We start from the raw sequence: 27,020 nt of genomic DNA, 5'->3' as shown, positions 1-27,020 counted from the left end.
AGGGTTTTGATGGTTTCCTGTCTCACATTCAGGTCCTTCAGCCATTTTGAGTTTATTTTTGTGTATAGTGTAAGAAAGTGGTCTTAACTAGACTATTTTAAACATTTATTGACAAAATATTTATAAAAGTTTATAGTTGGTTCTGTATTAGTTTTTTAGGACTACCATAACAAAGTACTACAGACTAGGTGGTTTATTATTATTTTTTTTTTAATTCCAGTATAGTTAACATAGTGTTATATCAGTTTCAGGTGTACAACAGTGATTCAACAATTCTATATATTATTCAGTGCTCACCATGATAAATGTGCTCTTGATCCTCTTCACCTATTAAATACATTTGCCCCCCTCCAATAGCCATTTGTTTGTTCTCTATAGTTAAGAATCAATTTTTTTGTCTCTTTATTTTTTCTTTGTTCATTTGTTTTGTTTCTTATATTCCACATATGACTGAAATCATACGGCATTCATCTTTCTCTGATGAACTTATTTTGTTTAGCAATATACTCCGTAGATTCATTCATGTTGCTGCAAAGGACAATATTTCATTCGTTTTTATGGCTGAATTATATTCCATTGTGTGTATATATATATATGTATATACCACATATGCTTTTCCATTCATCTATTGATGGACACTTAGGCTGCTTCCATAATTTGGCTATTGTAAATAATGCTGCAATAAATATATGAAATCATATATCCTTTCAAGTTAATACTTTCATATTCTTTGTTTAAATACAAAGTAGCAAGATTACTAGGTCATATGGTAATTCTTTTTTTTTTTTTTTTTTTGAGAAACCTTCACACTGTTTTCCATAGTGGCTACAACATCATACAAGGATTCCACTTTTCTCCACATCCTTGCCAACACTTGTTTTTCTTGTGTTTATGATTTGAGCCATTCTGACAAGGGTAAGGTAATATCTCATTGTGGTTTTGATTTGCATTTCCCTGATGATTAGTGATGTTGAGTACCTTTTCTTATGTCTGTTGGACATCTTTATTCTTTGGAGAAATGTCTGTTCATGTTTTTGCCCACTTTTATTTGGATTTTATTTATTGTGTTGTTTTTGGTGTTTTGTTGATTATTTCCTTTGCTGTGCAGAAGCTTTTTATTTTTACATAGTTCCAGTAGCTTATTTTTGCCTCTGCTTTCCTTTCCTCAGGAGACATATCTAGAAAACTGCTGCTATGACCAATGCGAGAGACATTATTGCTTGTGCTCTTTTCTAGGATTTTTATATCAGCTCTTACATGTAGGTCCTTAATCCACTTTGAGTCTGTTTTTGTGTATGGTATCTGAAAGTGGCCCAGTTTGATTCTTTTGCATATAGCTGTCCAATTTTCCCAACATCACCTATTGAAGAGACTGTCTTTCTCCCAATGCATATTCTTGCCACCTTTCTTGAAGATTAATTGACCATATTGTCACAGTTTATTTCTGGGCTTTCTATTGTGTTCCATTTATCTATGTGTCTATTTTTGTGCCAATACTATACTATTTTGATTACTACAGCTTTGTAGTATAACTTGAAATTTGGAATTGTGATATCTTCAGCTTTGTTTTTCTTTTTCAATATTGTTTTGGTTATTTGGAGTCTTTTGTGGTTCCATACAAATATTACAGTTGTTTGTTCTAGTTCCGTGAAAAATGCTGTTGGTATTTTGATAAGAATTGCATTAAATCTGAGGTTGCTTTGGGTAATATGGACATATTAACAATATTTGTTCTTGGGGTGTCTGGATGGCTCAGTCGGTCAAGCCCCTGACTCTTGACTTCAGCTCAGATTATGATCTCATTTGTAGGATTGAGCGTGTCAGGCTCTGAACTGACAGTGTGGAACCTGCTTAGGATTCTCTCTCTCCCTGTCTGATTCTCCCCAATTCATGCTCTCTCTCTTTCTCAAAATAAATAAATAAGCATTAAAAAAAACACTAATATTTGTTCTTTCAACCCACAAGCATGGAATTTCTTTCCATTGTTTGTTCCTTCTTCAATTTTTTTAAGAATTGTGATGTATCATGTTGAATGATTTCTGAATATTGCAATATCCTTGTGACCTGGAATAAATCCCACTTGTTTGTGGTGAATGATTTTCTTAATGTATAGTTGGATTTGGCTTGCTAATATTTTATTAAAGATTTTTGCATTTATTTTCATCAGAGATACTGGCCTATAGTTCTCTTTCTCTCCCTCTCTCTCTCTCTCTCTCTCTCTCTCTCTCTCTTTTTGTTTTGTTTTGTTTTTTTGGTATGTCTTTATCTGGTTCTAGTATCAAGGTAATGATGGCTTCATATGAATTTGGAAGTTTTCCTTCCTTTTCTATTTCCTGGAAGTTTGAGAAGAATAAGTATTAATTCTTCTTTAAATGTTTGGTAGAATTCACTTGTGAAGCATGTAGTCCTGAACTTTTGATTGTTGGTAGTTTTTTTTATTACTGAGTCAATTTCATTGCTGGTAATTGGTCTGCTCAAATTTTCTATTTCTTCCTGATTCAGTTTTTTTTTTCTTTTTTCTTTTTTTTATGGAGCCAAGAAAGCCTTTATTGGGATCTGCGATTCCAGGTAAGTTTCCATGACTCTGGAAGTGGGGAGTCAGGGAAGTCACGTCTGGTACGGGAGGGCCGAGGTATTTTATGGGTGAAAGACTTCCCGTATGGTCCTGGGAGGGCAGACCAACAAATAAGGGCACTTTAGGGACGTGGCGGGATGGGATAGGTTGCCTCCTCTGTCAGGGTGGTGGGAAGGTGGGGCTTCATGATTGGCTGTTTTCAAACTGGCGGGGGATATTCCAGGTCTGCCCGTGAGGGGTGGGGGTCATCAGTGCATGGTGTTTTTCTCCAACCCACAGCAAAATGGCTGCTCGGTCGCCATCTTAAGGTAACTCTTACATTCCCACCTTTTTGGTGTTATGGGGCAGCGTCAGGTCTCTGGCTACTTCCTGCTGAGATGGGGGCGGCGTGATGATCTGGGTTTGTGGTCAGAATGAGAGAGTACCGGTGAACCAGCAGCAGGTGGGTAATGGCATGATTGGTGAATCTGGATACCAGTTCCTGTAAAAAGTTGGAAAAACAGCGCAGCAGACACAGCCCCAGTAAGGCTATTTGGTTTTTGGTTCCTTAGGGTTAGGGTTAGGGTTAGGGTTAGGTGGTTAGGTTTAGGGTTAGGGTTAGGGGTTAGGGTTAGGGTTAGGGTTAGGGTTAGGGGTTAGGGTTAAGGTTAGGGTTAGGGTTAGGGTTAGGGTTAGGGTTAGGGGTTAGGGTTAAGGTTAGGGTTAGGGTTAGGGTTAGGGTTAGGGGTTAGGGTTAGGGTTAGGGGTTAGGGTTTCCCTTTCCCCTTCCCTTCCTCCTTCCCTCCCTCGCTTTCATCTATTTAAGAATATATAGCATATAATCTTAAACTGCAGCTGCTATAGCTGAAATAAAATTTTGGTTCCAGTTCTTTTCTCTACAGTTACTCCTTAGATAAGTGGTTCTCCTATCTTTTTTTTTCCCCTCAAGACCCCTTTACATCTTAAAAATTGAGGGTGAAAAGAATTTTTGTGTTATTGGTTATCCCCTTAGATATATACTAGATTAGAAATTAAAACTAAGAATTAAAATGTATTTTATTTGATAATTAATTTAAATATAACAAATTACATTTGGCACAAATGACATGGTTTTGTGAGAAACTATAGTTTTTAATATAAAAAACAAGAGTGGCATTGTATATTTTGCAAGTCTCTTTAATGCCTGGCTAATAGAAGAAAGCTGGATTTTCTTGTGTCATTTCTTCAGTCTGTTCTCCTGTGCTGTGTTGATAGAAGTATATGGAGAAACCTGGCCTCCTTTGGAAATGTAAGGAGGAGTATTTTAGTAGTATTTAAAACAAGGTTGTATTTATTTTGAGAGCGAGAATGCCTGAGCCGGGGAGGGACAGAGAGAGAGAGAGAGAGAGAGAGAGGGAGAAAGAGAATCCTAAGCAGTTTCCACTCTCTCAGGGTGGAACCCAATGTGTTGGTCCAACCACCAAATGGTGAGATCATGGCAAGCTGAAATCAACAGTCAGATGTTTAACCAACTGAGCCACCCAGGCACCCCTTTAGCAATATTTTTAAACATAACTTTGGGTGTTGTTTGATAGTACACTTAAACCGAATAAGTAGCTTCTGAAAAATTCATTGGAATGTTAATTCTGAAATCATATCAATGAACTTTTCATACTCTGTTACTGTAAGATTTAATAGATGGAGGCAAAGATGAGAGGAAAGAAAGAGACCAAGTTATGGAACCAAGAAAGCCTTTATGGGGATCTGTGATTCCCGGGCGAGGTTCTGTGACTCCGGGAGTGGGGAGTCAGGGAAATTGCACCTGATTCAGTTTTGAGAGGTTATGTGTTTCTAGGAATTTATCCCTTTTTCCTAGGTTGTCAATTTTTTGGGCATATACATTTTCATAATATTCTCTCACAATCCTTTGTATTTCTGTGGTTGCCGGTTGTTATTTCTCTCTTTCATTTTCAATTTTATTTCTTTAATTCTCCTTCTTCCTTTTTCTAATGAGCTAAAGATTTATCAATTTTGTAGATTTTTGTTCAAAAAACCAGCTCCTGGTTTCATTTATGGGTTCTATTGTTGTTTTTGTTGTTTGTTTTTATTTCTATTTCATTTATTTCTGCTCTAATGTTTATTATTCCCTTATACTGGTTTGGGGCTTTTGTTTGGTCTTCTTTTTCTAGCTCCTTTAGGTGTAAGGTTAGGTTGTTTGAGGTTTTCTTGCTTCTTGAGGTAGGCCTATATTGCTATATGCTCCCCTCTTAGAATCACTTTTGCTTCATCCCAAAGATTTTGGACCACTGTGTTTCCACTTTCATTTGTCTCCATGCATTTATTTGATTTCTTGAATGAGCTCTTATTGTTTAGTACCATGTTATTTAATCTCTATGTACTGGTACTCTTTTCAGATATTTTCTTGGAATTGATTTCTAGTTTAATAGCATTGTGGTCTCAAAAGATGCATGGAATGACTTCGATATTTTTTAATTTGTTGAGACTTGTTTTGTGGCCTAATATGTGATCAGTTCTTGAGAATGTTCCATGTGCACTTAAAAAGAATGTGTATTCTGCTGTTTTAGGATGGAATGTTGTGAATATATCTATTAAATCGTTCTGGTCCAATGAGTCATTCAAAGCCACAGTTTCCTTTTTAAATTTCTGTTTGGATGATCTGTCCACTGACGTAAGTGAGGTGTTAAAAGTTCCCTATTATTGCATTATTATTGATGAGTTCCTTTATGTTTGTTGTTAACTGCTTAATATATTTGGGTGCTCCAATGCTGGGTATATAAATACAATTATTATGTATCCTGTTGGATTACTCCTTTAAGGATTACATAGTGTCCTTCTTTGTCTCTTGTGACGATCTTTGTTTTAAGGTCTATTTTGTCCGATATAAACACTGCTACCCCAGCTTTCTTTTCATGTCCATTTACATGATGAATGCTTCTCCTGCATGAGTAGTAGGTCTGAAATGACTCTCTTGTAGGCGGCATAAAGATGGGTCTTGTTTTTTTTAATCTGTTCTGTCACCCTATGTCTTGATTAGAGTATTTGATCCACTTACATTCAAAGTAAGTATTAACAGGTATGTACTCCTTGCAATTTTATTATTTGTTTTATGGTTGTTTTTATAAACAACCTTTCCTTGTCTGCTCTCTTCTCCCACAATTAGTGGACTTCCTTAGTGATAACAATTGGATTTCTCTTCTGTATTTTTTCTTCCATATCGATTACTGGTTTTTGATTTGTGGTTACCATTCAGTGTGTATGTAACATCTTCATATAGCAGTGTATACTATGTTGATGTTTGCATAAGTTTGAACCCATCTTTACTCCTCTCCCTCCAGTGCTTTAGGTAAAGGGTGTCATGCTTTACATCTTTTTATTTTATAACTTCCTTAACTGATTTTTACAGATATATTTAATTTTACTGATTTTGTGCTTCTTACTTTTCTTACTCTTACTTATGGCCTTCCCTTTCCACTCCAAGAATCTTTCTTTAACATTGTTTATAGGGCTGGCTTAGTGGCATGAATTCCTTTAACTTTTGTTTGTCTGGGAAACTCTATGTCTCCCCCTATTTTAGATGATAATCTTGCTGGATAGAGTATTCTTGGCTACAGATTATTTTTCTTTTAGCACTTAGAATATATTATGCCACTCTCTTCTGGCCTTTGAAGTTTCTATTGAGAAATCAGCTAATAGCCTTATGAGGTAGGGGAGGGGTTCCTATGTGTGTAACTGTATTTATTTCTCTTGGTGCTCTTAAAATTCTCTCTTTATCACTACCATTTGCCATTTTAATTGCTATATGTCTTGGCGTGACTCTCTGAGTTGATTTTGTTCAGGGATCTCTCTGCCTCCTGCATCTGGATTTCGGTATCCATCCCCAGATTCAGTAAGTTTTCAGCTATTATTACTTCAAATACATTTTCTGCTCCCTTTTCTTTCTCCTCCTTTAAGTTTATTTACTTATTTCGGGAGGGAGAGAGCACATGTGTGAGTCGGGGAGGAGCAGAGAGAGAGATAGAGTGTGTGTGTGTGTGTGTGTGTGTGTGTGTGTGTGAGAGAGAGAGAGAGAGAGAGAGAGAGAGAGAGAGAGAGAGAGAGAGAGAGAGAGAGTCCTAAGCAGGCTCTTCACTGTCAATGCAGAGCCCAACGAAAGGCTCAAACTCATAAACCATGAGATCATGACCTGAGCTGAAATCAAAAGTCAGACACTTAACTGACTGAGCCACCCAGTCACTCCTCTTATCCTCCTGAGATTCCCTATAACATGGATGCTATAATGCTCTGGTGTCATGGACTTTCCTTAGGCTATTCTCATTTTTTCTTTCTTTCTTTCTTTCTTTCTTTCTTTCTTTCTTTCTTTCTTTCTTTCTTTCTTTCTTTCTCTTTCTTTCTTTCTTTCTTTCTTTCTTCCTTTCTTCCTTTTTCTCTTTCTTTCTCTTTTTCTTTCTTTCTCTCTCTCTCTCTCTCTCTCTTCCTTCCTTCCTTCCTTCCTTTCTTTCCTTTCCTTTCCTTTCTTCTTTTCCTTTCTTTTCTTTTTGTTTGATTGCTTGTTTGTTTTTCTTTCACCTGTTCAGCTTGATCACTTTCCATTATTCTGTCCTCCAGGTCACTGATCCATTCTTCTGCTTCCTCTAGTCTACTATTTATTCTATCTAGTGTTATATTTATTTTCATTTATTGAGTTCTACATCTCTGATTGGTTCTTTTTCATGTTTTCTCTATCTTTGTTAGAGGTCTCACTGTTCTTCCACTCTTGTTTCAAATCTAGTGAGTATCTTTATGATCATTACTTTAAATTTTCTACCAGGCATATTACTTACTTCTGTTTCACGTAGGTCTCTTGCTGTGATTTTTGTCCTGATTTTTCATCTGTGACATATTCCTCTATCTCTGCATCTAACTCTCTGGGACTGCTTCTCTGTGTTAGGAAAGTCAGCTGTATCTCTTACTCTTGAAAGTAGTAGACTTATGCAGAAGAGGTCTGATAGTGCCCTGCAGTGCAGTATCCCCTGCTCACTATAACCTGGGGCTTCAGGGGTGTCTGCTATGTGTGTTCCTATACCCTGCTGTATCTTGGCCAACGTTTCCATGAGTCCTGTCATCTGCAATAGCTTTCTTTGGCCTATTGTCCTATTTGGCCTATATTTGGTCTCTGTGGTGTTAATGGACCAGTCTGGAGGCTGACTTGGGCTTGATTTAAATTAGACAAGGCATTTGCCAGAGATACAGTACCACCAAAAATGCAGGGCATTTACCCTGTGTTGTCTCTGGAAAAGCTTTCACTGGTGGGTGGGGCTTCCAGTCTGACCAGCTGTCTGCCCCCTCCCCTGCTGGGGCACAGTGAGACTGGTGTGTTTGGTTATCTTTTCTTCTACCCCAGACAAGAGTCACTTTGGAATGGTGCCAGCTTCTTTCAGAGCTACTTGCACATTGCCAGAGTTGTGGCACCACTTTGGATGGGAGCCAGCCAAGAGTGTATTGGATGGGAATATTGGAGGGGCCAGATCTGCAAAGTATGCAGAGGCAGGACATTTAGCATTAGTAAGGTTTGCATGCCTGTTCTCAGCAAGAGGGTACCAGCAGCCATGGGGCAGGTTCGAGAGTGGGGGGAGGGGGGGAGGGGGGGTTGCATAGTGTAAGCAAGTTAGGTAGTGAGCGTTAGCATCTTTCTGGTTCCCACAGGTAAATGTGTGTTTATGCTGGAGCATGGGAAAGGGAAATGGCACCTGCCAGCTCCTTTGTTCCTGGACAAGTCTCCCATTAATCTCTGTCCCCCCCACCATATCTGAGATTTGTAAACAAATCTCCCTGTGGTATTCCCCAAGCATTTTTCAAACTGCTGCTTCTATTCTCTATCTCTGTATCTCTGCTTTTAGTTGTGCTGCCCCTATAAGGGCAGGGACTCCGTTTTCTCTTGCCCTTGTTGCTCTCCCAGAACCAAGCCTGCTGATTTTTAAACTTCTAGGTTTTAAGTCCCACTGGTTGTTTGAACTCACAAGATTTGGACCCTTTGGTTTTCAAAGCCAAATGTTATCAGGATTCATCTTCCCCATGTGGGCTCCCTGATGTGAGGGTCTGTTTCTCTTTCTTCAGCACAGCCCAGGTGTTCCTCCCTCTGGCAGACAGTCCCATTGTCTGTTTAGCTCCTGACTATGTCTCCGCCCTTCCTAACCTCTTCAATGTGGTCTCTTCTCTACATTAGTTGTGGAGTTTGTTCTGCCAATCTTTTGGTCATTTTCTGGGTTATTTACATTGATGAGAGTGTTATCTAGGTGTATCTGTAGGACAGGGGAGTTTACAGTCTTCCTACTTTGCTATTTTCCCTAGATGGGAAATATGCTAATACGCATTGTTTAAACAACAGAAATTTGTTTTCTCACAGTTCTAGAGGCTAGACATCTAAGATCAAGGTGTCATCAAGTTTAGTTTCTTCTGCAGGCATCTCTTCTTGGCTTGTATACATTCATTCCAACTTCACATGGTCTTTCCTCTGAGTGAATCTGAGTGCTCATCTCCACTTCTTATAAGGAGAAGGGTTTATTAGAGAAGGTCCATCAATGTGACCTCATTTTATCTTCATTACTTCTTTAAAGGCCCTATCTCCAAATACAGTCACATTCTGAGATACTGGGGGTTAGGATATCAACAGATGAATTTTGGAGTAGACAAAATTTAATCTGTAACAACTTTGTATTGCATTACATCAAGAGGCACATAATGTCAAGTTCACCAGATCTCTCCATTGTAAGGATACATATTTTGCTTTGTAATTAGTAAATCATCCCTGGGATGAAAACTTGAATTTCTTGTGATCACCTTGTTCCTTGTCATCCTTTCACCCATTCATTTTACCATAATCGATTAATGATTCTTCCCTAATTATTTTAAAGATGTACATTAGTGGTTTTCCATTTCATCATTTCTCTGAATTTATTAGCTATCATTCTTTTGTAAAGATAGACCTTTAGTGTTGTTGCACTCCAATTCAATGTTTATATAATACCAGAGTTACCAGAATCTATAACTGATTAAAAACTTTTAATCCTTCCCTCTGCCCTGAAGATTAAAAACAGCTCCCTTACATGGCCTCTATAGGACTTCAGCCTCTTCTATCCTTGTCATCATTTTACCTCACTTACTGGTTTGCTTCTATTCCTCCTTCAGGACTCAGCTGTCACTTTCTCTGTGGCTTCCTCTACTAAAATTATAAGAGCTCTTCTAGCACTCCATACTTTCACTATCATAGCATAATTTGTACTATTTTGTAATTTATGGTTAGTTGTCTCCCTGACAGACATTAAGCCCTCTGAGGCGAGGAATCATATCAGACTTTTCATTCCTATGTCTCCCATCACCTCTCATTGTCCCTGGCACAGGGTAGGCACACAATAATGATTAATTAAATAAACTAATAGGAGTTATGTACTATTATAAGTCTATGTACTCCATAATTTGCTATTTGAGAGTGCCCTGACAATTGTAAGATATACTTAACTAGAAAAAGAAAAATATTAAAAAATTAGGATGAAAAAAATTAAATAAGGAAAAGATACAACATGAAGTTTTTCCTTTAATGGGCAGTTATTGAAAATCAAGAATTATTTGTTTTATATAGAATTGAAATTCCATCTTTTTCCATAAAATCTATAGTAGTTATCAATATATAGCAGGTAATTATCAAAGGGTAAAACATACTCAGTATTTTTAATTTCCTAAGTTGGTTTATGAGTTTCAAAATAATAAACACCATATATGAAAAACCCACAGTTAATATCACCCTCAGTGGGGAAAATCAGAGCTTTTCCTCTATAGTCAGGAACAAGACTGGGATGTTCACTCTCACCACATTATTTAACATAATACTGGAAGTCCTAGCCACAGCAATCAGACAACATGAGAAATAAAAGGTAACCAGATTGGCAAGGAAGGAGTAAAACTTTTTAAATTTGTGATGACATGATACTCTACACAGAAAATGTGAGACTAACACACACACACACACACACGCACACACACACACACACACGAAACTGCTAGAACTGATAAATGAATTCCATGAAGTCGTGGGATACACAATCAACATACAGAAGGCTGCTGCAATTCTATATACCAATAATGAAGCAGAAGAAAGAGAAATTAAGGAATCAATCCCATATATAATTACACAAATTGTAAGATACCCATGAATAAACCAAAGAGTTGAAAGACCTGTGCTCTGAAAACTATAAAACAATGATGAAAGAAACTGAAGATGACACAAATAAATGGAAAAACATTTCATGCTCATGGATTGGAAGAACACATATTGTTAAAATGTTGTACTACCCAAAGTAATCTACACATTTAATGCAATCCCTAGCAAAATACCAGCAGTATCTTTTACAGAACCAGCACAAAACATCCTAAAATTTATGTAAAACCACAACAGACCCCAAACAGGGACACCTGGGTGGCTCAGTTGCTTGGGTGTCCGACATCAGCTCAGGTCATGATCTCTTGGCCCATGAATTCGAGCACCATGTCTGGCTCTGTGCTGACAGCCCGGAGCCTGGAGCCTGCTTCAGATTCTGTGTCTCCCTTTCTCTCTCTTTGTCTGTCATTTTCTCTTCTCCTCCCCCACTCATGCTCTGCCTCTCTCTATCTCTTAAAAATTAATATATGTTAAAAAAAATTTTTAAGACCCCAAATAGCCAAAGCAATCTTGAAAAAGGAAACCAAAGCTGGAAGAACCACAATTCTGGACTTCAAGTTATCTTACAAAGTTGTACTGATCAAGACAGTATTGTACTGGTACAAAAATAGACACAGAGATCAATGGAATAGAATAAAAAAACCCAGAAAGGAACCCACAACGACATGGTCAATTAATCTTTGACAAAGCAGGAAAGAATATCCAATAGGAAAAAGTCAGTCTCCTAAGCATTTGTGAATTCTAGGGTCACCTGGGTAGCTCAGTTGGTTAACCATCAGAGTTTGGCTCAGGTCATGATCTCGCAGTTTGAGCCCCACATGGGGCTCTTTGCTGACAGCTAGCTCAGAGCCTGGAGCCGTCTTTGGATTCTGTGTCTCCCTCTCTCTCTGCCCCTCCCCCATTCACGCTCTGTTTCTCTCTCAAAAATAAACATTAAAATATGTTTAAATAAAAAATAAATAAAATACCCATTTTACTATATCTTACTATTTTGTAGGTTAGGAATTTGGCCTAGGCTTGCTTGAGTGATCAAATTTTATCATTTCTCCCTCATTTACTAGTTGGAATAATTTCATAAAGAAACACTTTCTTTCATCCATTACTTGAATACCTAGCAGAACCCTTCAGAGTAAAGGCAACATAAAATCTTGATTCTTTTCCTATACTTGTCAGTTTTCATAATAATGGATTATTTTTTCCCTTTGTTCTCCACAGATAACCAGTTACTTTAAAAAGTACCAAAAAGAACTCATCGATTTAAACATATTTGATGGCTTTCAAATAATTGCAATTTTTAATCTGATTGAAGTTCAAACTGCTCCATCTTTGGACAATAGTAGCAACCTTAAATTTAGCTCCTGAATCTCTTAAATGTTGGTTTTAGGTAACTTTTTTGCTTAAGGTATAGAAAGCTATTCCAGGCTCATCCTGTATATTTTCTGTCCTGGAATGGAATCTGTCCTTTTCCCAAGAAGTATGTGTGTGCGTGTGTGTGTGTGTGTGTAACAAACCTCATAAGTTCCTACGGATATTTCCAAATTAAAAAAAAAGGTCCCTCTGCATTCTAGGATTTACACTCTAATTTCTATCACATCTACAACTTCTTTCTTCTATTTGAGAGTCCTGGCTTCCAAAGAAATGGGAAATAATACAGTTATTTATTTGCTTTATAACAAAAGATACATACAAACATCTTAGAATAACAATACTAATATACTTACTCCAATACAGTTACTAAAAAATTTAAAAAAATTTTTTCATCTGTTCCTACCATTCTCTCATTTAGAGGTGTGCAATGATGGGTGATATAACCATCAGATGATACTCTTCCTTTGAACCTCTTATTGTCTTTGTTCTACAAATAACTATATAGCTAATGCTTAATATCTATCCTTTAGTCATTGTTACTGTAGATATTTTATGAAGTTCATCCTTTAATAAATTTTTTAAGAATACTCTGGAGAATAATACTCATAGAGTTCTTACATGATGTTAATAGTTTATACATATAAACTATTATATAGAGTTCCACATATTTATATATATTTGTATATGTCCCGAGCAGGGTCCATGCTTGGAAGAATCTGATGTGCCCAGATGCAGGGCTCAATCTCACAAACTGTTGTGAGATTTTATTTCTTTGAGCTTCCTAGATACAATGTTCCATTTTCTTTCAGCATAATGACTTGCTGTTAAAACTGTGATGGTAATATAATTTTCTTTCCCTTATAGGTCACTTGCTTGTTTTGTCTAAATGTTTAAGGAATTAAAAAAAATTTTTTTAAGTCTAAATTTTACTAGAATATGTCTTGCTTTTTGCCATATGGGTTGATGCCCACAGATATTGATGTGCTCTTCTAATATGTTTTCAAATCTTTGTAATTTTCAGGAAATACTTTTGGAATTACAGTTTTTAGTTATTTCTTCTACATCTTTGCTTTAGTTTTCTTCTGTAGCGATTCCTATTATAATTATGTTGGATCTTCTTTGCTTATTTTCAGTATTTATTTTTTCTTGAAATCTATTTACCTTTCTTTTATTTTTTATTTTTTCTCTTTTCACCTGCGATTTTCTGTAAGCATAATGTGTCACATCTAGTTTAATCCATATTTGTAATTTTTTTTTTTTTTTACTTTCTTTCCCTTCTTGAGTTACATTACCTCTTTCCTAAGTTGTGGTGTTTTTTTGTTTTTTTTTTTAACTCTGGTTTAGAAGGTGCCTGTGTGGCTCAGTTGGTAGAGTATGTGACTCTTAATCTCAGGGTTCTGAGTTCAAGCCCCACATTGGGGGCAGAGCTTACATTAAAAAGTAAAAGAAAAAAATTAATAAGAAAACACCTCTGATTTATGTTGTTCTTCCATGACATGTAACATTTTGAAGATACTCAGCTTATTTTAACATTTCTTTGTGGTTATCTGTATACTTAAGGCATTTTATGTAGTTATTAATATCATTCATTCACTCAACACATATTTATTGAGCATGTATTATGTGCAAAAAGGCATTGTAGCCTGAACTTGAACCATATTAGCCAATCAAGATTGTTGTGTTAAAATTTTGTGGTTGTTATGCAACAAAATGTTGGTAAATATACCCTAATTATTAAGTCCTAGCTGTGTTTAGTCTCAACAGAATACTTTACGCCATTAATTCTGCATTCTTGAAATTCTCATTTTTGACCCTGTCAGCTGCATTTACCTTTAAGAACAGTTTAAAGAAGATATATATTCAAGTAATTAAAAATTTGAATATTTTTTATCCATCAATGAATAGCATATACATAATCTAAACAATTACTGAGCCATAGTATTTTCCTTCCTTATCTTTGTAGTTGTTTCATCATTAACTTCTGGCAGTTTATTGAATAAGTTCTGACTGACATTTTTTTGTCCTTTTGTAAGCTATTTTTTTTTCTGGAAAAAAAAAAAGGTGGGGGGAGGCACCTGGGTGGCTCAGTCAGTTGAGCATCTGACTCATAATTTATCAAGGTTTGCCTCTCGGTCCTCTGAATTCCATGTTTATTATTTACTTAAATCTCATTGATTTCACTTCTTTGTCTTTTTCCTCTTCATTCCAGGGGGAGAGGTGGTTTTCAAATTTTCTTCCATATCAATAGTGTTGATAGTCACTTTTCACAAAATGTGTTGTTTGTTGAGTTAATAACTTATAAGGAGTAAGATTAAGCCTTCTTTAAAAAATTTTCTTTTAATGTTTATTTATTTTTGAGAGAGAGACAGAGAGAGACAGAGTGCGAGCAGGGGAGGGGCAGAGAGAGGGAGACACAGAGTTCAAAGCAGGCTCCAGGCTTTGAGCCATCAGCACAGAACCCACAAACCATGAGCTCATAACCTGAGCTGAAATCAGATGCTTAACCAACTGAGACACCGAGGCACCCCAAGATTAAACCGTTTTAAGTATACAGTTGAGTAAAATTTGACAAATATATTTAGTTACCACTATAATCACTCCACTCTGGGAAAGAACAGAGACAAGCAGGATGCCAAGGACTGAATTTTGGAGAATGACCATATTTAGGGCTAAAAGGAAGAAAAATCAGAGAACTGTCTTTTAGTTCCAATTACTGGGGTTAAATTATTACCCAGTTCACTATAATTCTAAAAGATTTTAGCTTCACATAGAAATTCTTGCACTCTTTTGCCCCCCATTATGGGCTAATTGTGCCCCCTCCAAATTTATATGTTGACATCCTAATTCCCATTATCTCAGAATGTGACTACACTTAGACATTGGCTCATTAGAGATGTAATTAAGTTAAAATGGGGTCATTTAATTAAATTATGAACTTATTCCCAAGTACAGAGGGAAGACTATGTAAAAACGCAGTGGGAAAATGCCCAAGGAGTGAGGCATGAAGCAGAAGAAGAAAACTCTGCCAACACCTTGATATCAGACTCCCAGCCTTCAGAGCTTTTGAGAAAAAAATTTTTCTCTTGTGTAAGCCATCCAGAGTGTGTTACTTTCTTATATACTCCCTTAACCTTTTGATCTACAATCAAGCAAAATCCCTATCATGGAAAATTCCAACTCTCCAAGGTCAGTGAAATCTATAGAACAATTCCACCCTTAGAATTAGGCAAGAGTGGGGTGTCTGGGTGGCTTAGTTGGTTAAGCATCCAACTTCAGCTCAGGTCATAATCTCACAGTTCATGGGCTTGAGCCCCGAATCAGGCTCTCTGCTGACAGCTCAGAGCCTGGAGGCTGCTTCAGATTCTGTGTCTCCCTCTCTCTCTCTGCCCCTCCCCCACTCACATTCTGTCTCTCAAAAATAAATTTATGTTAAAATATTTAAAAAAAAAAAAGATTTGGGCAAGAGTTGTCCCTGTACTGGACCTACTGTTTTATGGAACTCAATTCTGGCTCTTTTCCTGCAACACCCAACCCCGAGGAGCAAGGAATCTGTGGGACCAAAAAAACAGGTTTCTCAGAACCTATGCCTTCAATTTTAAACAATGCCTTTGAGTACCTGGTCCCTGAAGTCTCTGCTCAGACAGCTCCAAGAGGGCTGGCGACCTTTACCCAGGTCCTTCCTGCTGAGGGCCAACAGTGCTTCCAGAATCTAGATCCTTAGATCCAACATGCAGCAGAAACGCTCCTTAGACCCAAGAGGTGCTGAAGCAATGGGGCGGGAGTAGGCTTGCCAAATAAAATACAGGTTATCTTGTTAAATTTGAATTTCAAACAAGTAAGTTTTTAGAATAAGCAAGTTCCAAATATTTAATGGGGCATACTTATACTAAAAAGTATTGTTTATCTAAGATTCAAATTTAACAAAACGGCCTTTATTTTTTTAAACAAATATGGCAACACTAGGTGGACTCAAGTTGGGCATTTGAGCTGGGTGTCCATATGCATGAGCACAAGGCTCCTAATGGTATCAAACTGAACGGGAGGACACGATACAGGGAAGGCAGGATACATGTGCCAACCAGTTCTCCTTGAATCATCCACATTCTGTCCAAAACAGAAATTCTAAATTCAACCTCACTTTCCAGGTTATTGTCAAAATAGGGCAATAGAGGCCGTTTCCGTAGTGTAGTGGTTATCGCGTTTGCCTCAAAATAGGGCAATAGAGTATATTTTATTTTTACATTTTGTTAACTTTATTTATGTTTAAATATTGAGACAGATGATGTGTGGGTCTCAATTTTCACTCTTGCCCCACTTGTACAAATGTCAAGGGGTTAATACTGTGTTGCAGAAAATTACTTTAAGAAATCAATGGTATCATCAATCACATTGAAAAGATGAGGAAACTAAGGCTTAAAGAAGTTATATATAATTTGCCTAAAGTCATTCAGTTGTGGAATCCATTTCCAGTGTTAGATCTGTCTGTATATAAAGCAAATATTCTTTTTAAAAATTACATATACTGAATAGTGACCTATGGTTAATAATCCTGTATTGCATATTTGGAAGTTGCTAGAGTAGATCTTAGAGCAAATATTTCTTACCACCAAAAATCATTTACTATGTATAAGTTGATATATCCTTTGATCACATCAGTTACCATGCATGCACTAAGCTGATGCATTTCCTGGGATATCAAAACTAGGTATAATGAAATCTCAGTTGTTCAAGGTTGATTCAGAATTTTATGGATCAATACACTTGATTTTATAAATGTGCCTGCATTTGATAAAACTGTGGGTTCATGTTATAATTATACAATTCAAAACACTGATTTATAAAGTAGAATATCAATTTAAGATTACAACGACCAGGGTATTTGGCAGAATAATGTTTTGTAGTAATATCTCTTTTAAGGGAAATGCCAACCAGAGGATCAAATTAAAACACAGAAAATTGCCTGTTTAGCCAAATGCTATACCAAAAAAGGGCAAATATTCTTAACGTAGTATTTCGGTCAACATATATGAATGGTCATATTCCATTCTAAGAACAATCCAGCCAGCAGCGGGGAGGCAGTTCATATGCTAAGTTCAACATACCCGTCTTTTTACTTCTTACTATTTAACATCTGCAGGCCTCAGTTTCCTTATTTTGTAAAGAAGCCTCATGTAAGGGTTTATTATTCACATAAAACATCTAGCACAACATTAACATTATATGTATAAATTATACAAAATATTATACATTATAACGTATAAAATACTATATTATTTATTATGTTATTTATTGCCATTGCCCAATTTATCATTGTTTCATTTAATAACTCTCTAGCTAACCTGGAGAAAGGCCATAAACGAGCTTCCCAAGCGCAGAGGCGGATACGAATTACCATGGCAACAGCGCGCGCCTAGACATCTTCCGCTCGCGCGTTGCCGGGGAAGAAAAAAAGCCTGAGCTGCGTGTTGCGTCATCACCGCGCGCTCGTTTGGGCTCTCCGTGCTGCTTTGGAAGGTCCCGGCTCGGCTACCGTCGCCCCCACGCCGGGAATTATTTTTTCTTTCAACCTTTGTTACATTGCATCGAAGCCTGCGAGACTGTAAGTACTAAAGAAATAGAGAGGGCGACTGGGTGATCATTAAAAGAGATGCCGCCGCGCACTCTCCACCTCTGAACCCTCCCTGTGTTTTCTTGATCCTATCAGCTTCCTCTCAGCTGGGATCGCGCCGCGTCAACTTCCGGGCGGGTGCCCGCCAGCACGGCCTCCGCCGCTCCCCGTCTTTGGCCCCTTTGTGTCCCCGCAGTCTCGAGGCGCGGGCCCTGGCACGTCCTTTCTCGAGGCAGGGAGCTCCGTAGTGCAGGGAGCCTCTCGCTGTGGGCGGGCGCGCGGCCCGCCGGGGGGTTAGAGTGGGGAACGTGCCTGCGCGTGCTGGGGTAAGAGGAGGTTGCACGAGGGTCAGCGTGTGGTTTGAGGAAGGCGGGGCGGGGAGGGGGGAGAGGAAGGGGAGTAGAAAGAGAAATGGAAATTTTTAAAAAGATATCCCTGTTCAGCTTCTGATCATTGTGGCCTAACAATGAGGCGCAGCCATAATAGTCATCCTGTGCCACTGGCATGTTTGTGTGCTCTTAATTGCCTTGGGAATGAACTGCTAAGGCTTTGTATATTTTATTTTGTTCTCATGGCCTCTTTTTCTCTTTATTTTCTTCCTGCAGATAGTTCATTTAAAGCTCTTAATTCCACAGGGTGGTGGTGGTTTCTGCCAATATGAATCTTTTCAACTTGGACCGTTTTCGCTTTGAGAAAAGGAGTAAGATTGAGGAAGTGCCCGAAGCAACCCCTCAGCCCTCCCAGCCTGGCCCTTCTTCACCAATTTCTCTTAGTGCTGAAGAGGAGAATGCTGAAGGGGAGGCTAGCAGGGCAGGCACACCTGATTCAGATATAACTGAAAAAACAGGTGAGTTATAATTTTGCAAATTGATGTAGCATCAAGAGGTATTTAAGAGATGAAAAGCAGAAGAGAGTGTAATATGTATTCTTGATGTTGTGTACACTAATACATGGTTCTCCACCTTGCCCTTTTAAATCCAGCTTTGGGGCTGCCATAGGCACCATTGTACCTTGTACCATCAGCTGCGCATCCATAGCTTCTTCAGTTTTGTATGAGTTCTTGGAATATGGCCCAACGATAGAAGTCAATATTTGAATTTAGGTCATCCTTAGATCAGAATAGTTGCTACTGGAAGAGAAACTGAGTGATTCAGTCCTATGATGTAGACTTTGAGTCTGCTATTTGGCCTGGTATTTACATTAATTCCAGTATTTTTCCAAAAAATATTGCTCACTTAGTATGAACCAGACTTTACTCAAGGTGTGTGAAGACCACCTCAACAAATGAGGAGCAGGTCCCATTCAGATTTTGCCACCACTGGACTTCTGGAGATTCCCCAAGGTGCAAATGGATAATTGGTATTCTTCAAGGAGAATGGACCATTTTTAACCTCTTAAGCTGTTTGTCACAGATAATAACAGAGAGACAAGCCAAAAATTAGCATTTCCATTTTAATCTAAGTTCTTTGAACAATTAACAATTAGAGTATAGGGGTGCCTGGGTGGCTCAATCGGTTAGGCATCCGGCTTTGGCTCAGGTCATGATCTCACGGTTCATGGGTTCGAGCCCCACGTCAGGCTCTGCTGACAGCTAGCTCAGAGCCTGGAGCCTGCTTCAGATTTTGTGTCTCCCGCTCTCTCTGACCCTCTTCTGCTCGCACTGTCTCTGTCTCTGAAAAATAAATAAAAGACATAAAAAAAATTTTTTTTAAACAATTAGAGTGTATTTGGTATATTTGGACTCTTATGTTTTAGGCATAAAACTGAATGCTACGTAGTCTCTCATTTAATTTGCACAGCAGTCCTGCAAGATTTTATCCACGTTTTGTCGAAATAAGACCCTAAGAAGTTAAACTGTTAGGAAGTTGATAGAACTGGAACTCAAATCCAAGCAAGCTAAATCCTGGCCCTGACACGATTGGTAATACATGTGTTGTCATTGTTGGTATCTTAATTTGTTTGCTAGTCTTCTGTTTAATCAGCAGTGGTGGTAGACTCCCTACAAGTTACCATTCAAATCCCATCTCAGAATACTTGCGTATATTGGGGCCCCTGGGTGGCTCAGTCGGTTAAGCCTCCAGCTTCGGCTCAGGTCAGATCTCACGTTCGTGGGTTCGAGCCCCGCGTCAGGCTCTGTGCTGACAGCTAGCTCAGAGCCTGGAGCCTGCTTCCGATTCTGTGTCTCCTTCTCTCTCTGCCCCTCCCCCTCTCATGCTCGCTCTCTCTCTCTCTCTCTCTCTCTCTCTCTCTGTATCAAAAATAAATAAAACATTTAAAAAAAAGTTTAAAAAATATTAAAAAAAAAGAATACTTGCGTATAATTGGAACATGGTGAAATGATTTGGTCAGTTGAATTATGTGGTAATGAGGAGTCAAATTTTGAAAGGCTTTGTTTGTATAAAGGTTCTGAACTCTTCCAGATTCTGTGGGGAACCACTGAAGCTCAGGAGTGACGTCCTTGTGTGCATTCTTTCAGATGATATTTACTTTGCATAACATGCTGTAGTTAATATGTAAACATTCAGGTGTTTTAATATTTTAACAATACGTGTATTAGTCTCTTTCTTGTGTAGTTAGAGAGGGCTGGGATGCCCAGTGTGTAGGCACGGGATTGTGAGTTGTTAGAAGACTCGGCTGCTTCATTTTAGTTAAATGGGACCTTAGACAAATTACTTAAAATTTGAGATTAACAGGTTTTTCATCCCTAGAATAAAAAGCACTTTGCAAACTGGAGCTCAGTGGAATGTTTTATCAATATTAGTAATGTGAAAGTCTTAATTGTCTCTTCTAACCAGAAGATGCTGGTCTACTCTTTCTTTCAGTTTAAGGAGATTTTAATCACCTTATTGGGATTTTTTTTCCCTTATATGTAAACTTATAAACTGAAATTGCCTTTACAAATCACATGATTAGTTTTCATGACATTGGGAAATGTAAAAAGTAAGTTTGTCCTGAGAATGGTAAGGAATGGTATTGTGAATTTGGATGAATCTTAAAGACAAAAGTTAGGTTTCAGTTTTACATGGTAGTTATTAGGGATCATTAAAGCTTTCTCGGAAGGGTAAAATGACGAAAGTAAGTTGTTTTGTCAAAAAAGTCAGTGTAGCAGTTTTGAGTATTGTGCTTTTTTTTAAGGATGAGAATTCATTTAGGAAGCTCTTTTGATCCAAACTTGATTACAGAAGAAAGAGAGATGGAAGAGATACGAAATACTTCAAAGAAAGAAAGGGCAAGTTTTACAACCAAATGTGTGGGAGGAATGAGATTCATAATTTTAGTTTAGGTTATTGAAAAGAAAATGGTAGTTTTGTGCATCAGAATAGGTATAAGATACCCATCCTCAGCCACTGGGCATGCCTTTAAAAATTCAGATAAGAGTGAAATGTCCTGCCCCCAGTGCAGCCTGTTGGACAAGGCCTGAGGCAACTTAGCATGGGGTGGGGAATGCTAAACTGAGCGTTGGAGTTTGGGCCTGAGTAGAGGACACGATATTGAAGCTCATTTAGAATCCTAACTAGATAATGAAGATTAAGGAATCATTGGTTGGGATATGGATTTTGACTTTACTTCCCTTATCACCGTATGAAACTTCTTATTCTACCATCGCTGATAATGCTATATTTGCTTATATACAGTGGGGTATTAGGGTCTAAGTCAGGTCTAAGTCATCTAATTTCTTAAATAGGATGGAAATTGTAAAAATTACCTGTGAAGACTCTTTTAGCTAACTGTTAATTTTACCAAACTGAGTTAAGATTTTATTTCCTACCGCTGAGTTACTGTCACAGCCATGCCTTTTTTAAAATAGCGCTAGCACAGCGCAATCTTTCCTTCTTCCTGTTTGCACTTTCTTCTGCCTCCAAGACTCTTCCTGCTGATATTTGCATATGACTTTGGGCTTGCCTATAGGTTTACTGTCTTTAAAACGCCTTTCCCTGATCACTCTCTTTGAAGTAGCAACTCCCATCCCGCCCCCGCAGCTGTACTCGGCTCTATTTTTCTATATAGTATTCGTTACCACCTAACACGGGACTATACATTTGTGTCTCCCTTGTTAGAAGTTATGATCCATGCACGCAGAGAGACTTTGTCCTGTTTACTTGTTCACCATTGCTCAGAGTAATGACTGATGTATAGTAGGCTCTTAGTAAATATGTGTTGAAGAAAGGAGTGTTGGATATTGAGTGGGGTGAAGCTAGTAATTTTACAAATATTTGAAAATATCCTTCCTCCTCTTTATGATCTTGAAACAACCCCATAGCTGTAAGGCATACTTCAGCCATGGTTACTTGAAACTTTGCTTTTGATACAGGACACAATCCAGCCTTTGGATATGAGATGACATACACTTAACTTGTGTGGGCACCTCTCCCTCCCAAGTTTATTTTGCTCTCATGGTATCCAGAGTTATTAATGGTTATTATTTACACATTATTTCTTTTTTTCTTTGACCTTTTTGAAACCACAGTGGGTTTCGAGGGAATAAAATAATGGCAGATGAGAGAGGAAAGAGCTTATTATATTTTATGCATAAAGAATAAAAATATGAGCAAAGCTTGATCTTCCAGAAGCATGAGGAGGAAAGTAAATTGAAACATATATAGTTAAAATGGTATAATGTAATAACTCATAGGGGAAGATGTTAAACAGTATAGGATCGCGATCCAATTCAAAAATTCTTATCCATTCTTCCTGCGGAGGATCAGGAAAAGTCACAGAGAGATTACTTTGAGTGGACCCTAAATAATGAATCAGTCTTTATTTGGTGAACAAGAGGTGAAAACATAGATTGCTTTGAAGAGTGGTATGTCTCTGGATGGGAATGAGGGGGTAATCTGTGGAAGAGGAGGTTTAGGGCTGTAAGGATGAAGCTGAAAAGTTAGAAATGCAGATTGCTGGGTCATAGGGGCCTTTTTATGCTGTGCCAGGAAGGATGGACTTTTTTTTGGTATACACTATAGGGCATTTCAGTATGGGAAGACCATTGATATAGCTAGTGAGTGAATTGAAGCCTAAATATGGGAAAATGATAGTAGGAGAGAGGAGGCATTTTAGGGAAGTTTTATATTTCAGTATTTGATGGTATTTGGAGTGAAATGTGGAGAGTTTACTGGCACCTGGGTGACTCAGTCGGTTAAGTGTCTAACTCTTGATCTCAAGATCTGTGAGTTTGAGCCCTATATTGGGTTCTGTGCTGACAGTGCGGAGACTGCTTGGGATTCCCTCTCTTCTCTCCAGATAATTAAATAAATGTAAAAATTTGTTTTGAAATAAATGTGGAGAGTTTAAAGATAACTCAGATGTTTCTTGCTTAAACACCTGGGTGATTAGCACATTCTACTGAATTGGGCAGTGCGTTTAGGAGAAAGATACTAAGACATGATGAGTTTCAGTTCTCCTATTTCAGAAGCAAGGTCTAGTAGAGAATTGAGCATTAGAGTTTGTAGCTCAGAGATGGTTGGAACCTGAGAAATCAACTTTGGGGGTTATCACTGTAGCAGTTAACAAAAAATGTCCCCAAGCATGATGTATAGTAAAAAAACATTTAACGATGGACAAATGAAGGCAAACCAGTGAAGGTGTAAAGGATAACTAGAATATCATAGAAAACAATAGTACCTTGAAAGCTAAAGAAAGGCACGTTTCCAGTTTTATGTATAGTGAACAATGTCAAATACTGTAAAGAAGTCAAATTGGATGGGAACTGATCAGAGGCCACTTTTCTTATAAATTAAATGTTGCTGTTGACCTTTTACAGACTTTTAACCCTTTCAGTAGAAAGATAAGCAAGGGAAGAGTAGTCTTTCAAGAAGGGAGAGAAACAACCTGACAGGAAGGCAGTGTTAAAAGATGTTTCAGGATTGTTGGCTTGAGATATTCGTTGGTCAAGGGGAAGAAGCTAGTGGAGAGGAAGGGGATGGAGCAGGGAGGTATCTGAAGACAGGCATCTAGGTACAGGAACAGGAGCACAGCTAGACTGTTTAATGTTGCACAGAAATAGAGACACATTTTACCTGGAGGGAAAATGATTGAAAATGAATGGGTCAGTTGATTATTTTGAGGTTGGAATGGAGGTAAGTTTTAGTATAAGCGTGATTAATTTCTTAGTGAAATAGATTCAGTGTCCTAAAATAACTGCCGTTTCAATGTGGTTGTCATGTTGAAAGTAACTGTTGTTAATAAGTGAGAGAAAAAATTTGAAAATATTCCAGTTAATTAGAGAGATTTCCAGAGAGCACTGCTATGCCGTACCTTGTGTGTGACCTTAGGTAAGACATCAGCATTTAAAAAATTTTTTGGTTTTTTTTTTAATGTTTGTTTATTTTGAGAGAGAGAGCGAGCAGGTGAGGAGGGGAGAGGCAGAGAGAGGGAGAGAGAATCCCAGGTGGGCTCCGCGCTGTCAGCACAGTGCCGTAAGCAGGGCTCCCATCTCACAAATGGTGAGATCATGACCTGAGCAGAAATCAAGAGTCAGATGCTTAACCAGCTGAGCCATTTAGGTGCCCCAAGACATCAGCATTTTTGAACTATACTTCCTTTGCTTAGACATTCTCTGAAGTCTTTGCAAACTGTAAAACGGCTATGATCTTTTGAATAAGGGAGCTGAATGCATTTTAGCATCATGATTTTGTAACCATTGGGTGATACTAAGGCTTTTAGGTGTGTGTCGCCAACATGTCAATCATCTCTATCTTTGGATAGTTACTCTGGTTTCTAAATGTCTGCAAGTGTTGAAAAGCCTTACTTTGTAAAAGGCTTAGTGCCAAAAGGCTTTGTTCTAATAGAACAAAGTACAATGAGTACTTCTACTTAAGTAAAAATCTTAAGTACATTTTAAGTGTATGCTTTCATCTGTCTTTCCATTTTACTCCAGGCTTAGCTATTGTTTTCTTCAAAATAAAGTATATTTGAAAAGATGCAATATTGTGTAATGAAGAAGCTTCTTTAATCTTTTAGTTTTGGTGTTTTTTCTTTCACATTTTTTCCCTGCCTGTATATATTCCAGGTTTTTGTTTTTATTATATATACAATGTATATTATATTTATGCTATATCTTAATTTTTTAATGACTACAGAATGTCTTCTATAGGTGTACTATAATTCATGTAGTTTCCTATTAATGGACATTGGTTGGGTGTTTTTTCTTTCTTCTTCTTCTTCTTTTTTTTGCAATCAAAAGAATGCTACAGTGACCATCCTTTTACACAGATATCTTAGTTTGTGTACATTCTGTAGAAAAAATCTTGGAAATGGAATTGTCAGAAGAGTGAATATTAATAATGTTTTAATAGTCACCAAGTTACCCTACAAAGTTTTACCAGTTTGCACCAGACTACAGTTTGGTTTTTAGATATCTGCTTTTTCAAAATATTGCAAACCTTTTTAATCTTTAACAGGCAATCAAATTGCTTTATTTTTATTCTTTACTTTTAAGGTTAAGTATGTTTTCATTCACATATTAGCCATTTGGAGTTTTTTTCTGTGTTCCTTTTTCTCTTTTTCTGATAAATGATTTTAAATTTCTTGTTCTTTTGATTTCTTGTTGTTTGCCGTAAAGAAATTTTACATTTTCATGTGGTCAGTTTGTACATTTCTTTGATGGCATCTGATCAGACAGGCATTTCTTACTATCACAGTATAAATATTTTCATCTTTATTTTCTTCTAGCATATCTGTGTTTTTAATTTTAACTGTAGTAAATATACATAAACATAAAATTTACCATTTTTGCTATTAAGTATACAGGTCACAGTAGTGTTAGGTACATTCACATTATTGTTCAGTTATCTTCAGAACCCTTCATCTTGCAGAAATGAAACTCTCCCGATTAAACTCTTCCCTCCTATTAAACATTCCCCTCCTATCCCCAGCTTGTGGCAACCACCCTTGTACTTTCTGTCTCTGAATTTGACTTCTCTATATACCTCACAATCCTGAATTATACAGGATTTGTTATTTTGTGACTGGCTGATTTCCTTCCTTTTGTATAATGTCTAGGGTTCACACGTGTTATATAGCATGTATCAGAATTTCCTTTTTAAGGCTGAAAAATATCCTATTGTGTATATATACTACATATTGCTTATCCATTTACTTGTGGATGGACACTTGGGTTGCTTCTGCTTTTGAGTTATTGTAACTAATGCTGCTGTGAAATGGGTGTACAAATCTTTCTTAGGGACTCTGCTTTCAGTTCTTTAGGGTATATACCCAGAAATGGAATTGATAGATCATATAAGAAGCCGTCACGTTTTCCATTTATGCTTGAACCATTTTATTTTCCCACCAGCAGTGCACAGCAGTCCCAGTTTCTCCACATCCTTGCTATTACCTGTTACTTCTCTCTTGTGTTGTTTTGTTTTTTGTTTTGATAGCCAAACTAATGAATTTGAATCAGGTTGATAGCCAAACTAATGGATATGAGTTGGGTTTTGTGGTGACTTCTGTTTTAATCTTAAATATCATCTGAAATGTATTTTGTTATCAAAACTAAAGAATGGGTGATACAGTTTTCTCCTTTGCTCATTATTTGTCATTTACTAGTTTGTTGTCCCAGAACCATTTACTGATAAACCTTATATATGAAATATCATTATAGTCTAAATTCCCAGCTATATTTGTATCCTATGGGTCATTAATCAATTTCCCTAATTTTATATTTGTTTATAACATTATCTTATTCTTGTGGTTTTAAGATATATATAAGATGGTATGATAGATTTTGAAGTGTTTTTGTTTTTTCTTCTTCTTTGACCTAAAAGTCCATGGCTTTTTTACTTTTTTAAATTTTCAAGTAGCTGAAATTTTGCTTCATATTTTTGTTAACATTGACTTCTAATTTTGTTTTATGACCAGAGAATGTGGTCTACAGTATTTCTACTTTGGCTAATTTACTGCAGTTTTCTTTGTGACCTAATATACCATTACTTTCTATAAAAGTTCTAAGATTAATTGAAAAGATGACATAATCTAAGTGATAGTTTTAATTATATACCAAATAATTGATGAATTTTATATATATAATTTTTTTTAAACTGTGGATTACATTGTGTCATAAAGTCAATTTCTTGGATCCTGACTATATACAACCAGTTTTTAATGGAGTAGAAGAAATAGAAAATTATCAAAGTATCGCTTACTAGAAAGCCTCTGAAATTTTTATTTGAGTTATATGTGTTTGATAAATGGGGCACCTGGGTGACTCAATCGATTAAACATTTGACTTCAGCTTAGGTCATGATCTCATGGGTTTTGGGTTAGAGCCAGACAGCAGGCTCTGCTGACAGCTCTGAGCCTGG

At 37.3% G+C, this 27,020-nt stretch overlaps 1 protein-coding gene and 1 long non-coding RNA gene across 7 annotated transcripts in view; one reads left to right on the top strand and one right to left on the bottom strand.

Moving 5' to 3' along the window:
* Window positions 1-2,925: 2,925 nt before the first annotated feature.
* On the bottom strand, window positions 2,926-17,893 carry LOC115295151. 3 transcript variants are annotated; one of them, XR_003910369.1, is made up of 3 exons: window positions 17,453-17,893; window positions 15,730-15,899; window positions 2,926-3,056 (listed from the first exon to the last, which is right to left on the bottom strand). It is a non-coding gene; the product is annotated as an uncharacterized LOC115295151 (long non-coding RNA). The 3 variants fall into 3 exon arrangements; XR_003910356.1 differs by lacking the exon at window positions 2,926-3,056 and adding an exon at window positions 3,713-3,832; XR_003910360.1 differs by lacking the exon at window positions 2,926-3,056 and adding an exon at window positions 14,702-14,782.
* Window positions 17,606-27,020, top strand: part of SMARCAD1 (SWI/SNF-related, matrix-associated actin-dependent regulator of chromatin, subfamily a, containing DEAD/H box 1) — a 76,229-nt gene continuing 66,814 nt past the window's right edge. For 2 of the 4 annotated variants that reach the window (XM_029943127.1, XM_029943124.1), the window contains exons 1-2: window positions 17,861-18,047; window positions 18,327-18,568. In XM_029943127.1, coding sequence (XP_029798987.1) covers window positions 18,379-18,568 — 190 coding nt within the window. In that variant the 5' untranslated portion in view covers window positions 17,861-18,047; window positions 18,327-18,378. Of the gene's footprint in view, window positions 17,713-17,860; window positions 18,048-18,326; window positions 18,569-27,020 lie in introns of those variants that run through there. The other 2 variants (XM_029943126.1, XM_029943125.1) reach the window with 2 other exon arrangements.

The sequence above is a fragment of the Suricata suricatta genome, chromosome 1 (genome assembly GCF_006229205.1).
Source record: "Suricata suricatta isolate VVHF042 chromosome 1, meerkat_22Aug2017_6uvM2_HiC, whole genome shotgun sequence".
Taxonomy (NCBI): Eukaryota; Metazoa; Chordata; class Mammalia; order Carnivora; family Herpestidae; genus Suricata; species Suricata suricatta.
The sequence above is the reverse complement of the archived record's forward strand: the minus strand, read 5'-3'. Positions and strand labels throughout refer to the sequence as shown.